Source organism: Aphelocoma coerulescens, chromosome 6 (genome assembly GCF_041296385.1).
Source record: "Aphelocoma coerulescens isolate FSJ_1873_10779 chromosome 6, UR_Acoe_1.0, whole genome shotgun sequence".
NCBI lineage: Eukaryota > Metazoa > Chordata > Aves > Passeriformes > Corvidae > Aphelocoma > Aphelocoma coerulescens.
Window position 1 is genome coordinate 14,003,763 of NC_091020.1, and position 14,657 is coordinate 14,018,419.

At 36.3% G+C, this 14,657-nt stretch overlaps 1 protein-coding gene across 12 annotated transcripts in view; it reads left to right on the top strand.

Annotated features, from left to right (window-relative positions):
- Positions 1-14,657, top strand: part of KCNMA1 (potassium calcium-activated channel subfamily M alpha 1) — a 447,551-nt gene that overhangs the window by 341,630 nt on the left and 91,264 nt on the right. For 11 of the 12 annotated variants that reach the window (XM_069019298.1, XM_069019294.1, XM_069019295.1 and 8 more), the window contains 2 exons: positions 225-311; positions 5,291-5,367. In XM_069019298.1, coding sequence (XP_068875399.1) covers positions 225-311; positions 5,291-5,367 — 164 coding nt within the window. Of the gene's footprint in view, positions 1-224; positions 312-5,290; positions 5,368-6,559; positions 6,713-14,657 lie in introns of all 12 variants that reach the window. The other variant, XM_069019292.1, reaches the window with a different exon arrangement.

The window sequence follows — 14,657 nt, forward strand, 5'->3', positions numbered from 1 at the left end:
TATAGGCAGGGGCATTTGACTGTCTCAAACTAAAGTTTTTGTAAAAAGCATGTGAAACTTATTTGATTGGAAATATTAAGGAAGAATGGCTTAAAATTTCCTTGCAGCCTTTCCTAACTAGTGGGTCCCCTATAATAGAATCAAATAAAGCTAATTTGGAAGAGTCAGTTAAAATTAATTTAAACTTATTGTTTTATTGGTTTTGTTCTTGTTTCACTGAGCAGTATATTAATCAATCCTGGAAACCACGTCAAGATTCAAGAAGGTACCTTAGGATTCTTCATTGCAAGTGATGCCAAAGAAGTAAAAAGGTAATTAATGCACTTTTATCCTTGAATATAAACAAATATATTTAATTTCAGTTTTTTTCTTTACATGTAAATGTTTCACCTAATTTTCATTATTATCTGTTTAAAATTTCTCAGGGGATATTGGGTTGTTACTTTTGAACCAACTTATGTGCATGAAGTTTTCTTAAGTACAGTTCTAAATATCAAGGAAACAAAATTTGCACCAGATATGAGAAGAAGTAAAGAGGCGGGGTTTTTGAGTCCTCCTAGAAAATGTGAAATATTTTTATTTGTTTTCTCTATACTTATTTTGTCTCAGAGGAATTACTATGAGAGAGGAGGACAGGGATTACCTGTTAGTTTCAGGTTTAGAGGAGTTCTTATCTCAGGCTTTAGCAAATTCTTGATGCAAGTTAGCTACTGTGTTCATTCCGTAATTGCATTAGAAAAATAATATTTATATTCTTGTAATTTTTCTTTAATGGAACAACAAACTCTATGGCTTCATAATAATAAATAAGGCTACAAAAGTGCATTATATCTCAACCATTGCAGGCAACTTCACAGGCTCATTTTGCTTGGCTGTACTAGATTTGGGATGAATGGAAAGGAGTTTTATGATACTGCATGGAGGACCAAATGTGTGTACTCTTGTTTGTTAGGATTATAGTATGCTTGGAAGGAACAAAAAAGCAATGTGATAAAAAGAATTTTTCAAAGAAAAATATTCAATGTCTCTATGATTAAAAAAAAAGAAGAAAAGGAATATTTGCAGCTGAGTGCTTCCCCATAATTTGTATTTTCATTATGAGTCATGCAATCAGCTTTTTACTGATATTCTGCATGAGTTTGGTATTTTAACTAAATCCTATACTTAAAGTATGCAAATGATACCTTTTATTAAGTTCCAACCTTTTAGGATTAAATATAGTGAAATAATACCTAACCAATGCACACTTGCCATGAATACTTAAAGGAAGTGAAAACACCAAAACAGTGAAATTAGTGAACTTGAATTCTATTTTTGTTGAAAGAGATAAGATAGTTTTCGGCTAGGTGAAGCATACAGAACAGAGCAGCAGTGCTCCTGTCCTCTCACATCTGTGGTACCATCTCTGGAGTGTGTGCATCCTGCACTGCCCCAGGGACTCTGCCTTGCAGCATGCAGTTCCTTTCCAATCTACTGCTTTTCTCCAGTGGAATATACAGAACTGTCTTCACATTGCTTTACTGAGCTGCTAGTTTTCTTTCATTTTATAAGCATTTTACACTCTCCAATGAACTTTTTCTCAGACTGGAAGTAAAATGGCATAGCATTTTTAACTGCTATGGTTAGGGAGAAATTGACTGTTATTAAGGAGTTTAGACAAATTTTTCACATCATTCATCTAGCGCGTTTTATTTGACAGCGAGCTTGAAACAAGATTTCCAATTCTGCCTGGATTTTGGCAGAAGACTTTGTTTATAAATATCCTGCCACATTTAGAAATATCCTTGCCACATTTCTTAGCTGCTCTGTGCAAAACGAATGGTTATCAGATGTGTTTCAACTAACAAAGCCAATTATGAAAAATGTTCATTTCACCCTTTGAGCTATGAATCAGAGTCAGAAATATGTTCTAAAATTGAGGTCTTTTGGAGGGGAAAAATGATTTTTTAATAAGGCAAAATTAAAGGTGTTTTATACCTGAAATGCAAATTAAATTATTCTGGTTTTGTTAATGAAGACATTTCAGCTCCCTTAAGCTAAAGTTATTCATATTTATGTATCCCACGATGAAATAAAACATACAATGCTCAATTATTCTTTCTGTTAGAATCACTTTTGCATTTGTAGAAGAATAGTTTCCCGTAAGAAGCAATTATACCTAGGTAAATAGAAAAAATTATGCCTAGTTAAATAGCTTCACATAAAATCTTGACTGTTTAAATGTAATACAAACTACATGAATTGCATCTTCATTATTCTTTATTCATTTACATGTTACCACTAGCATCAGAAATCCACTTTCTTCAAATCCACTTAATTCACCCCAATTATCTAGGATAATTTTATTACAGCAGTCACTTCAGGTATTTATTCTTTAATTTGGACATTGGATTGAAGGTTCTCTTTAGGACAGTTGTCCTGCAGTGAACTTCAGAAACATGATCTCTAGAAATGACCAATATCCAGTTTGTGTTATGAAGTTTTTGTGAGGGACTATTTTTGGTAATTGATTCTTGTTTAATAAAGGGGCTCTACAGCTGGACTGGGGAGAAATTGTAAAAATTTCAGGCAGTTTTCTCCTCCTGGCTTACATCTTGACATCAACTCATGGATTGAAAAATATTTTCTTCTCATTTCCTTGGAGGTAGTTTGTATTCTTTTTGGTGGAATGTGAATATCTTGAAGACCAGAAACATTCTGCAACAAAGTATACATGCTCAGAGAAGGCTTTTTCCTTTCATATTTTGCATCTTGGAAATACTAAGGCAGTTTCACAGCCTGAAAGAGTAATCCTCCTGGAAGTTTCTTAGAGAAATAAAGTGTGCTATATTTAGGACTTACATCTTCCATTGGTAGCTTCATACTATATTGATTTTAGAAATGTTAATAGCATTCAGTGTGGTCTCCCTGCAATTTAAATTTGTATTTAAACTGATATGAAGCATTGATATGATTCATCTTTTGTGTGTTAGACCTGCTGTCTTTCTCCTGATGGGTCACTTAACTACCAGTATAGTTCTACCTGTGGTGGCCATGCTATAGTTAATCTAGAAGAAATAGTAGCAGTCATCCTGGCTGGAGTGCCAAAGGGTGTGTTTAATCAGAGGCTGTGTTTAATCAGAGGCTGTGTATTAATATTGGTTTGGATTTTGGGTTTTTTCATATTTTGGATTGTAGATTGTTTTGTTTCAGTGGCTTCCCAACTGTTTTACCAATCCAACCATCCTGTACCAGAATATATGGGTGGTTGCAAAGTGGGGGCTTTTCCTCTTACTGCCAAATTGTATTGAGAAATATGCGGTGAGAGGGGGTTAGGGAACATAGACAGGGAGCTGACCTATCCTGAATGTGGACAAGTGCAGGGATTTTCATCAGGTTAAAAAGTATGTTTAATTTGCTATGCCAGCAAGAATCCTGGTAAACTGTGGCTGTCCTGCTAGAGTCCATCTGGGTGATCGCCATGAAATGTGTCATGGCAGCCTCACGTGGCGTGTTGACTTGGTGGTCATGATTGAACTCTTCTATGGGCAGTCTGATGCATATTTATTAAATGAGAAAATTTAAAAAATCTTATCTAAAATAAAAAGGTTATCCTTTCTCACTTCCTTAATTCTCCTCGGCTGGCATGGGGCATCCACAACTTCCCTGTGCAACCTGTTCCAGTGTCTCACCACCCTCACAGACAAGATCTTTTTCTTAATATCTAATCTAAATGTAGTCTCTTTCAATGTAAACCCATTCCCCCTTGTCCTGTTGTTACATGCCCTCATAAATAGTCTTGCCCCATCTTACCTGTAAGTTCCCTTCAGGTACTAGAAGGCCACACTTGGGTCACCCAGAAGCCTCCTCTTTTCCAGACTGAACAATCCCAATTCCCTCAGCCTTTCCTTGTAGGAGAGGTGCTCCATCTCTCTAACCATCTTGAGGGCCCTCCTGTGCACTCCCTCCAACAGGTCCATGTCCTTCCTGTGCTGAGGACCCCCAACCCTGCAGATGGGGTCTCACCAGAGTGGAGCAGAAGGGCAGAGTCTCCTCCCTTGTCCTGCTGGCCAAGGGGCTTTGGATGCAGCCCAGGACACTTTTGGCTTTCTGGGCTGTGAGTGCACATTGCTGGCTCATGTCCAGCCTCTCATCCACCAGCACCCCCAAGTCCTTCTCGGCAGGGCTGCACTGATGTGCTCTTCCCCCTGGATTGATACTGGGGGTTGCCCTGACCCTGCACTTGGGTCTTGTTAAACCACCTGAGGTTCCCAAGGGCCCAATTCTTGAGCTTGTCCAGGTCCCTCTGGATGATATCCTGTCTTTCAGGTGTGGCAACAGCACCACTCAGCTTGGTATCATCTGAAAATTTGCTGAGGGTGCACTTGATGCCTCTGTCATTAATGAAGGTATTAAATAACACTAGTCCCAGTATAGATCCTCGAGGGACACCACTCTAGTGCCTAGTGGGATTCTGAGCCATTGACCCTCTGGATGTGACCATTCAACCAATTCCTAATCCACCCAACAATCCAACCCATCGAATCCATCACTCCGGTTTGGGGAGAAGGATGTTGGAAGGGGACCATGTCACAGGCTTTACAGAAGTCCAGATAAATGACATCTGTAGTCCTTCCTTATGCACTGATGTAGTCACTCCATCATAGAAAGCCACTGGTTGGTCAGGCAGGATTTTCCCTTGGTGAAGCCATGCTGACTGTCTTGAATCACCCCTCCATCCTCCATGTGCCTTAGCACAGCTTCTGGGAGGATGTGTTCCATGATCTTTCCAGGCACAGAGGTGAGGCTGACAGGCTGGTAGTTCCCAGGGTCATCATTTCTACCCTTATTAAAGATCAACATACAATTTTCATCATACAACAATGATCAACAACCTGAAAAATTAGCACAGGGTGCTAGATAGTCTTTAAAAAAAATCACCGTGGTATAGCTGATAAGAACAAAAAATTCATTATATATATTTTTTTGGTGACAAAATCCATTGGATGTTCTTTTTTCTAAGATGAAAGACAAATGAACTAATACACTGTGGTGTAAGTGTCATCCATTCTTCCAATTACTTTTCAAATAAAAGTATATTAAAAGAAACACTGATTTGGAGTCTTATATTTGAAATTAATGGTCTTGCAGCAAATATTTCCTACTTTACATGTCTAAATCTTTTCAAAGATTAAAGGAAATTAGTGTTGGCGCATTTCATTAATTGGTCACTTTAACAAGAGGAAATATGGGACTAATTTCATTTACATGGATTAAGAAATGTGTCAGTTTTTCCATTCTGTCTCTCTAGGGCATATTTTTACTGCAAGGCCTGTCATGATGACATCACGGATCCCAAAAGGATAAAAAAATGTGGCTGCAAACGGCGTAAGTAATATTTCTATCCCTCCCTTCCTCTCCTTTTCATGAACTGTTCAGCCCTGAAGAGTACCTGTACATGTGTTTACATGTTTTACACATTGGTACAGAAAAACTAAGAAATAAATGCATGGCAGCATAGTAAGTGCAATTTGGGTTTCTGAAGTCCATATGTTTTTATTATACTTCACACCACTCAGACCTGTGTCCTCATTAAAAAGTAAATTAAAGTCCAAAGCTAACAAAACCTAAGAATTAAGTCAAGCTAGATCTAAATGTGGAGGTTTCTGAGTTAAGAATTAGTCAACAGTGAAGTTTTTCTCTCATTCGTAACATACAGAAATTAATTTCAATAGTTTTCTGTAAAGAACTTCTATCTGTCTTGGTGAACCTGATTCTACAAAAGAAGAAACTAGGGAATTATACTCTATCATATAGCTATTGAAATAAATTCTTGTTGAAATAAATGAAAAGTTTTACTGGAGGAAAGGGTTGTCTGGAAGAAATTAAATGTTAGCACCTCTGACACATATCCTTTTAGCTGTAATGCTAATATTAGGTTTAGTTAAGGTCTTAAACATTTTGGACAGGTTTTCATGAAGCAATAATTGAGTTTTTGAATGGAGATCAGACTTTGCATCCGCATTTCTATAAATATATAGCAGTCAGCATTTTACCTATATATACTTTGAAAGGACCTTTTCCAGGAATTATCGCAACCACATTTTGGCCAAAGATGTGTTTGACCCATGCATATTTGTAATACCGATAGCAAAACGATTTAGGAATCAATTTCTCATTGAATATATAAATATTTATGTGCATTCCATGGTGTTCTGCCATGAAGAAGATCATTCTGTTCAAAAGTACTGATTAGGTAAATTGAAAGATATCAGAAGAATTTGATCATGCCTATTTTACCCTTTACTTTTAAAAGGGAAAAAGCTCTCTTATTTATTTCTTGAGTCTGCCTTATCAGTGCACTATTTTAGGGGATGGAAGAAAGCCTAAGCTGAACATTCTCTGCCTTTTGGAGTACTTGAAATGGATTAATTCTTTAAGATCATTTTAAAAAGAAAAAATTTATCACTGGAGATTTTTTAAAAAACTCCTGTCCTCCAAAACACCAAGAGTGTGGAACCAATAGTATGATAGCGAGAAAGCAGCTGGAACTGACAGAAAATGGTATTTATCTTCCCAGTAGCCACAAGGAGAGCAAAGCACATGGAAAGCATGCCTGATGTGGAAGGAATGTATGCATTGCCTAACATATTGGAAAAAAATTGTTCAAGAACAGTTTATCCATGTGAGAATGTGACCTTTGAACTGCTGCCAAAGCCAATGAGTCTGCTGAGTAAGTTCTAGTAAAGCCAGTTACAGATGCCTCAGGGTGCCTGTAACTCTCAAATGAAATCTTTTATCCAAATTACTCAACAGTTAAAGAGAAATATGTTACCTGTTTAATTTTATCTGGTTCTGTCAGGGGAAAAAAAAAAAAAAAAAAGACCTATTTTATTTCCATTTTCTTCTCTATTCCTCCTTCACATGGTGTATGCTTTTTAAACATGTCCTGCTTAAAAAAAAAATAAGTTCCAAAGATCTCTCAGTTTAATGTGAGATCTACAGTTTTCATTGTCATCTGTTAGAAGATAGGAATCAGGAACTCACATTATAAAGGTTAAGAGCCCTTTATTATACATTAATGAGAATCAAAGTAGCTTTCTCAGTACTTTGAGACCTGGGAGGAAACAGGGTATGACCCAGCCAACACAATGGATATTGCCAGCAGTAAGGCCATGGAGAGGCAAGAGTAACAACTTCTGTAAGGTGCAGTCGGAAGGGTTACAAATGGCATGGTCACACATATCAGTCCAATAAATGAAAAGGTGTTGGGCAGATGAACAAACAATGATTGAGTTAGTGAGGCAGAAGAAAGAGGTGGCTGTCCAAGCTGGTTCAGTGAGCACTGAACACTAAGGAGGGAATGCTCTTCAGGTGAAGAATAATGATCAGTGAGAATAAAATCTTAAATTTCCCTTTCATTGTCTCCCCTCTCCTCAGTCTGCCCTCTCTCCTCCTGTTTCCTAGGTATGCAAGAGGTCACAGATACCATGATAGCAGGGAGCCTTTAGTAGAGCTGAGAACAGCTTTCAATGAGGAGCATGCTCACAAGTGTTAGAAATAAGGCAATTGCTTTGCTTTTAAAGAGCTGTCAGTCAGCAGAAAAATTAAATGAAAAATTTCATCAGTAATTAGTGATTTTTTGGTTCTCAAATTTTGTTGACAATTTTGAGATCCCTTTTATGGGACCTGCTTTTTGGGTTTGGTTTTGTTTTTAAGGTAAGTCTTAAGTGCAGTCTGTTATTCACGTAAAATGTTTTAGCTTTCAAATCACTAATCACTTTTGAAAAACCTTAGATGTGTTATCCATCTGTAAATGATGCAAATCATTGGTCTTAAAAATGCAGTTCTAACCAAAACAAAGCATAAATTGAGAAAACTTCCCCTGTTGAGTTAGGAAGCTGTCAACTGCTCTGTCAACATCTAATATATCACTACGTCAATTTGATTTTCAAGACATTGCACACATATGTATCTACACAGATCTACATGATAAATAACATACTTTAATGAGCGAGTAACATAGTAATTAGAAGCAGCAGAATGTGGAAAATATGTAAGATGAAAGGAAAGGCTGTATATAAAAATACTGTCACATTCAGGTGAATTAAATGTGAAAGAATATCTTTACATGGAAAACTTAATTATGGTGGCATTAATTAATGCAGCTTCCCATAACGCATAAAACCCACATTCTTTAATAATGCATCTGAGGTTGCACTTCAATTTAGATACTTTCTGAATATTAGCTTGGGGTATTGTTGGGGTCTAAACGTGAGTCTGACCTACATAGCCATTTGTCCAAACTTATTAGGCCTAATATTAATAATTCAGGGAACATCAGTACATTTCTACAAGGCCAGGGATAATTCATGTAATCCTGCTTTCGTTTTGTAGTTTCTTTGCCATCCTTTTCTCCTTACCCATCCCACTCCCTGAATAACATATAAACATTGATGGCATATTTTCCAAAGAAATACTTATGTGGGAATTTTATTTGCAGATTGTCAATTTTTTTTTAATGTTTTCAATCTCCTTCCTATACCATTTAACAGTAGTTTTTGCAGCAAGAGGCCAAATATATGTATATATTTATATAAAACGCAACCACGTTGGGATGAAATCTCTAAACTGGATGACCTGTTCCTCCTGTTTCTTCCATTTTGTGCAACAGCTGTGGTCTAATTATCTATATATTTTTTCCAGTGACAGTGCTTGCTGTGAACGGTGGGGGTTGAACCCCAGAGGGGACATATCATGTGTACGTTGATGTGTTTGAAGGAATTTCTTGTAATCAATGACAATTGACAAACTTTTGATTTATTTTTCCTCTTGCTGCCTTGGAACACGGCCCCTACTATATTTTAACTGCACACTGATAGTGATCTATTGTGAGTAAAAATGGGTTCCCTGTAGCCCAGAGTGCGGTCCAACCTGTCTTTCTCTAGCAGAGAGTATTTTTGTTCAGTATTTTGGTTCTTTTCTTTATTTATGTTGCATGTAGCAGTGACGTCATACCCACAAGTTTCTCATCGTTTACACCAATGGAGATTAGGGTGACGTTGAAGAAAATACAGCAGTTTCCCCCTCTTCCACCTATTTGCCCCTTTTTTCCACAAGCTCATATTTTATCCCTATTTGAAAATGAGATCTTGGCAAAAGTTTCCTTGAAATTATTCTAGAGATATCTTATGAATTTTTAGGGATATTGGTTAGGCTGGGGTAATTGCCACTAGAGGACTGTTTGCCTGGTTAAGTACAATTCAGCTGTCAGATCCTTGTTCAGTTTTTTGGTACTTTGGTCCTTTCCATTGCACAGCTGACACAAAGAGTAACACAGCACTTTTTCATTGTCCCTATCTAACTTTTTTCTTCCCAATGATGGAAAAATAGTTATGGGGGAAAGCCAGACAATGAATTAAAAATGTGGCTTTTAATGTATAAACCCAGAGATATCTTCAACAGGAAACAAGCTGCACTGATTATTTTCCTGAGCTTGCTGGTCATTAGTTACATAAGCAGCCACACACTGACTTTTCAGGACCTTAGCTGTAAAGTTTTACATTATTATTATTATTATATACAGAATGTGAACTTTATGGACCACTTCATGTCAATCTAGGTCATACCACTTAAAAGCGTACAGAATCTGTGAAGGCTCTCATCAGTCACTTTCAGTGTGTACACTTGTGGTAAACACAGCATTGGGGACATGGAAAGAATTTGTTGCTTAGAAATACAAGTGTTGCAAAGAGATGTCCTGATTATAGGGCAGTGTTGGGATTATATGGGCTTGTTCTTTCAAAGAGCAAGGGGGATCGAGTATCTCATAGCTGCAGTGCAGAGTTGCTGTGCCAGATTGAGGATGTAACTTTACTGTGTAACTGCAGCTATTCTAAGTAAACGAGGCCATGAAACTTAAACATTCTACCAGGTGTTCTGAATTTATTGTGTGAAAACACTTCAGGTCTTAATCAGGATTGAGATATTTTTTCCCTCTCAGCTCTATACACTGTAGGACGTAGCAAATTATCAAGGAAAAATTTATGCTCTTGATAAAGTTGTGACCAACTTGAAATTATGGTGGCCTGCATTATGATTATCATTATTTACTATTTATTTTATTGTTGTGCCTGCAAACTACACTAAAGGATTGAGATACTGTTGTGGAAGAAAATATTCAAGGATAGAACAGAAATTTCTCCAAACATCTGTTTTTAGCCAGTAGAATGACACAGCAGAAAGATGAAGCAGCATGAAAGAGCACATTGTGAAACAGGTCAGCATGATAAGAATCAATAATAAAACATAACCTAATTTCTATGGATGAAATGGTGAATCCTATTGACTTTGAGGTAAAATACTGGAAGTAATCTGGATTTATCTGAAGCAATATATTTATTTCAAATATGATCCTGTGTTGAGACCTTTCTGAACTAAAGAAATTAATTTAAATAGTAATAAATAAACAAATAAAGGAGTTATTCTTGCTGTGAAAGAACTAGAAAAGAAAAGGTCATGTAGTTTTGATTTGTTTTTTTCCATTTCCCCAATAGCTTCAGTTTGTTCAGAAATGTAGTTTGCTTTTTTTTGCAGAGTACACTGGCTGAGAGTCTTCTTTGAGGTAATGAAAGAAAGGTCATGATCAGATTTGAAAATTAAAATGAATTGGTCTATAAATGTGCCATTACATCAAAACCCGTGAGTCATTCTTATATCTACTAAAATAGGGAAAAATGTCCACTCAGATCTCCTGCTGTTTTTACAATTTTGACATAGAGCAGCACCATGTGAATTGGAGCAAACAAGTAACCTGTTGTCTTTGATGGCAAAAATTGCAAGACAGTAAGCAAGCTCACTTTTTTGTCTTGAAGTTGTCTTGTAAAAATTAAATAATGGAGAGATATCCTTGCCTGTTGTGTTAAGGTCAATAAATTCTCACAAATAGTTTAAGGTACACTGCTGTACTTTTCAGGAAGCTGAAACTGTGCTGGGGGAAGTCCTGTCTGTGTTTCAGTCTCATGATGCTAACCAGCATTTCTGAGAGGCGATCACACCGGTCTGGTCGCCCTTTAATGCTGATGATTTTTCACTCATAGTTTGGATCATGAGAACTTGATGAATTGAAATGACACTGTGCATTTCCAATTCTGAAGTTTATGGGAACATTTTTTGTACCATTCGGTGGTCAGGAAACTTCCCGTCCCTGTTCCTAAGCAGCTGCTGCCTGAGAGAGATCCACTAGATGTCCTCGGAGCTCCACTCTGGCGAGGGCTGAGCCCAGGGAAAAGCGCCTGTAGTGACGGGAGCAGTACCAGGATGGGGTACAGCCTATGGTTTAAAAAAAAGAAAATCAGGAAAGAAGAAGGGATACTTTGTTCCGCTTTCTTTAAAGAAAAGGAGGAAAAAAAAAAAAAAAAAAGAAAGAAAAAGGAGCTGTTTCTTGACATTTTAGGTAGAGAATAATCTGCAGTTTCCTTTGCTTATTTTTGCAGCTGGAAATATTTCCCATTACTGTTTGTGAACTCTAAGTAACACTTGAGATCCAGACAATCTACACATTTTAAGTGTACTTTTTTGACTTTCTGAGATCAGAAAGTAAGGTATTGTGAGAAGCTTAGATATCTAGGGACCTATTCTTTCTTTTATAGAATGGAAGGCTACTGCCTTCTGAGAAAAATTACATCTAAAAGTTTCTAAAAGTATTTATTTACTTTATAAGTAATTGAAAGAAATTTTTCTCTCCTTTTTCTCTTAATGAGTAGTTCATATATGCCTTGTTTTGTAAATTATTTAAGCAGTCTTATCTTCATGTCCACTAAAACTTCCCCTGATATTTTTACTGATTAGTTTACAAATGCTGTGTGATTGTCATCATATTAAGTAGAAGGATCTGTTCTTTTTTTTTTTTTTCTATTTATTATACAATTGAAAATAGGGAAGTAGTTTCCTTTATGTCCCAACTTACATTTTCATCAGTATCAAATAACAATTCTATTTAACATTTATAACACATCTAGGAATACAAATGAGTTGATTCTTACGCAGATTCTACAGGTGTCAAATAAATTTAACACTCACCCAGAGGCTGTTCTTAAGGTCCCCCTGTCTCTCTGATGATTCCCATTTTCTGTTAATGTTTATGGAAGTTTTCTAGAAAATGCTATGTGTGTGGCTGAACCATTTAAAATCATTTCTGTCCTGTCTTTGATCTTGTCACTAGTCATCCCTACTAATAATGTGTGTTTTGTTTTATTTAAAATAAGTATTGTATTTGGTATGAATGTAACTGACTATAAAGGAATGAAGAGTAACAGCATGTTTTCTTTCCAAAAGTTATTGCTCTGATATGCAGTTGCTTATATACTGGTTGAAACCCTTATAGCAAGTCCTTTCTGCTACTTATATTTCCAGGTCCAAGCCTGTTTCCTGCATGTAAATGATGTGAAATATTCAAATGATGATGCATGATCTCCAGAACAACTGACAATAATAGTTAAAAACAGTCCCTGAGGGGCATTGCTTTTGAGAAACGCCATCATGTCCTTCCCCTATTGAAGAGAAGGCCTTAAATTCCAACTTTATTGGTTTAAGTCTGATGAAAATGATACTGAAAGTTTTCCTTCCCAGCCTTCTTTGCCCTTAAGGATGATTCTTTTTAATTTTCATAAATGTGTCCTATCCTATTATTGACTGTTGACAAGATATGGCCGGAAGTAAATGAAAACCAGGGACTGTTACTAACCAATGACACAGCAGTTGAGAATTCCTGAGCAGTGTGTTTTGCTACAGTGTTTGATTAGAAAAAGTCCTTCAAAACAGCTATAATTACAGCAAAATGGGCCTGCCTTTTACCTCACCTACTGTTAGTGTGTCTCACAAATGCCCTTTATTTTTCTTTCATTTCCTTAAAAAATAAGAAAGTAGGCATACTGGAAAGACTGTCACACCTTTGGTAACTTATTTCACTTTTCTTTTGCTGTCCAACTTTTCAACTTTAAAGAACGTGTTGGGAAGAATTAGACAGAGGGAAAACATGGGAAAATGCTGTTTTGAATTTTCTGTGTAGTTTGAATGTGTATGCATCAAAAGCTGCAGTGGAAACCTTCTTACTAAAAGCCAAGCTCTGAGGAATGATGTACCATGCAATGAACAAGCCTGATGCTGCATGATGAATTTCTGAACAGCTGTAAGATAACTCTACTAGGATGCTAAAAGAACATGGCATTAGTCATGTGAGCAAAGTTTTAGAGGAATGGAGTCGCTGCTGAAGAGATCACTCATTCATCTCCCTCAATGCCTGTTTTCCACAATCATAATGTTACCCTTGCTTGACAAGTATACTGTATGGCAAGCCATCAAGGCCTTAGAACAGGACTTGACCCATTTGAGTGATTTCAATCCCTCTTTCCTGGTGACTGTGGGATTAAGAAACTGGAAAAAAAAATTCTTTTAAATTTAATGTCATTACCATAATGCAAAAAGACATCCTAAACTGAAGGTACAGGCCAGAGAAACATTACCTTTTTTTTGCATTCACTTTTAAGGTTTTGTTTTTGCCTGTCAGTGTTGTTTTGTTTTTAGTATAATTGAGTCAGTTCAATCTAAACCATTACCAAAAGTTGGTTCAGTGCAACATGTGAAACAATCTAAATGGCCTTTAGATTTCTTGAGACATAAACATACCTGATTCAGATGACATAAAAATTGCAGGATGGTAATTATACATGCATTTATGAAGTAGGATGCTGTATTTTTCCAGAAACACATAACAAGGATATTCGGATGACTGAAAGATAAAAATGTTCTGTCTAACCTGTTTTGGAATTAACATGTAGTTCTACATTCAGTTATTTTGTTCTTGATTGACTTTTGCATCCAGAGCAAAAAACATGCCAATGATTGGTTCAGCATGTTTCAGTGGACCAATGCTTTGTGTGCTTTTGGTGATGCCTTATTTGTGAACTGATCTTAATGTCAAGCATATTTACCATTATTAGTTTTGTCTCTTATATGGGCAAATTTTGGTATTCTGTCAAGAGTTAATTTGAATTCCTGAAGATACAATGTAAGCAAAGTAATTTTTTTGGAAAATTTTATTAGTATCTTGTAACTCTTTAATAATGTGTGATTAATTGCAGTAAAGGAGTTCCTTGGCACAGTTTAATACAGACAAATTGTTATCATGCATTTAAGAATAAATATATTTATATATGTATATATATGTGTGTATATGTGTAATGCATATGTGTGTATGAGCGTGTGTATGTAAGAATATATGTGTATGTGTGTTTTTGTGGGTGTATACATACATATATATATTTATATATAAAGAAATCTCTGATTTTTTACAGGAAACAGGATAGGCCAAAAGTATCTAATGGACTAGCAACTGTTGTTGTCATTTTAAGCCAACGGTATTAATTGTGCCAAGGGAAAACTATATTCTTAGAATTCTGTGCTTTTACTGTGTTCTATTTTGATCCAAACACTTGACTGTAAACAGTAATTCTTCCCCATGACTGCGGTCACCCTCTAAGACTGAATAGAAATAAAGAGCAATTTATCTTTTGCCCTGCTTCTAATGTACAGCCAAAGTGTTATCAATAATCTCACTGCATTTTTTTTTCCTGGGTCAAGACTGTTAACATTAACTAAGGCCTGTATTAAATCCCTTA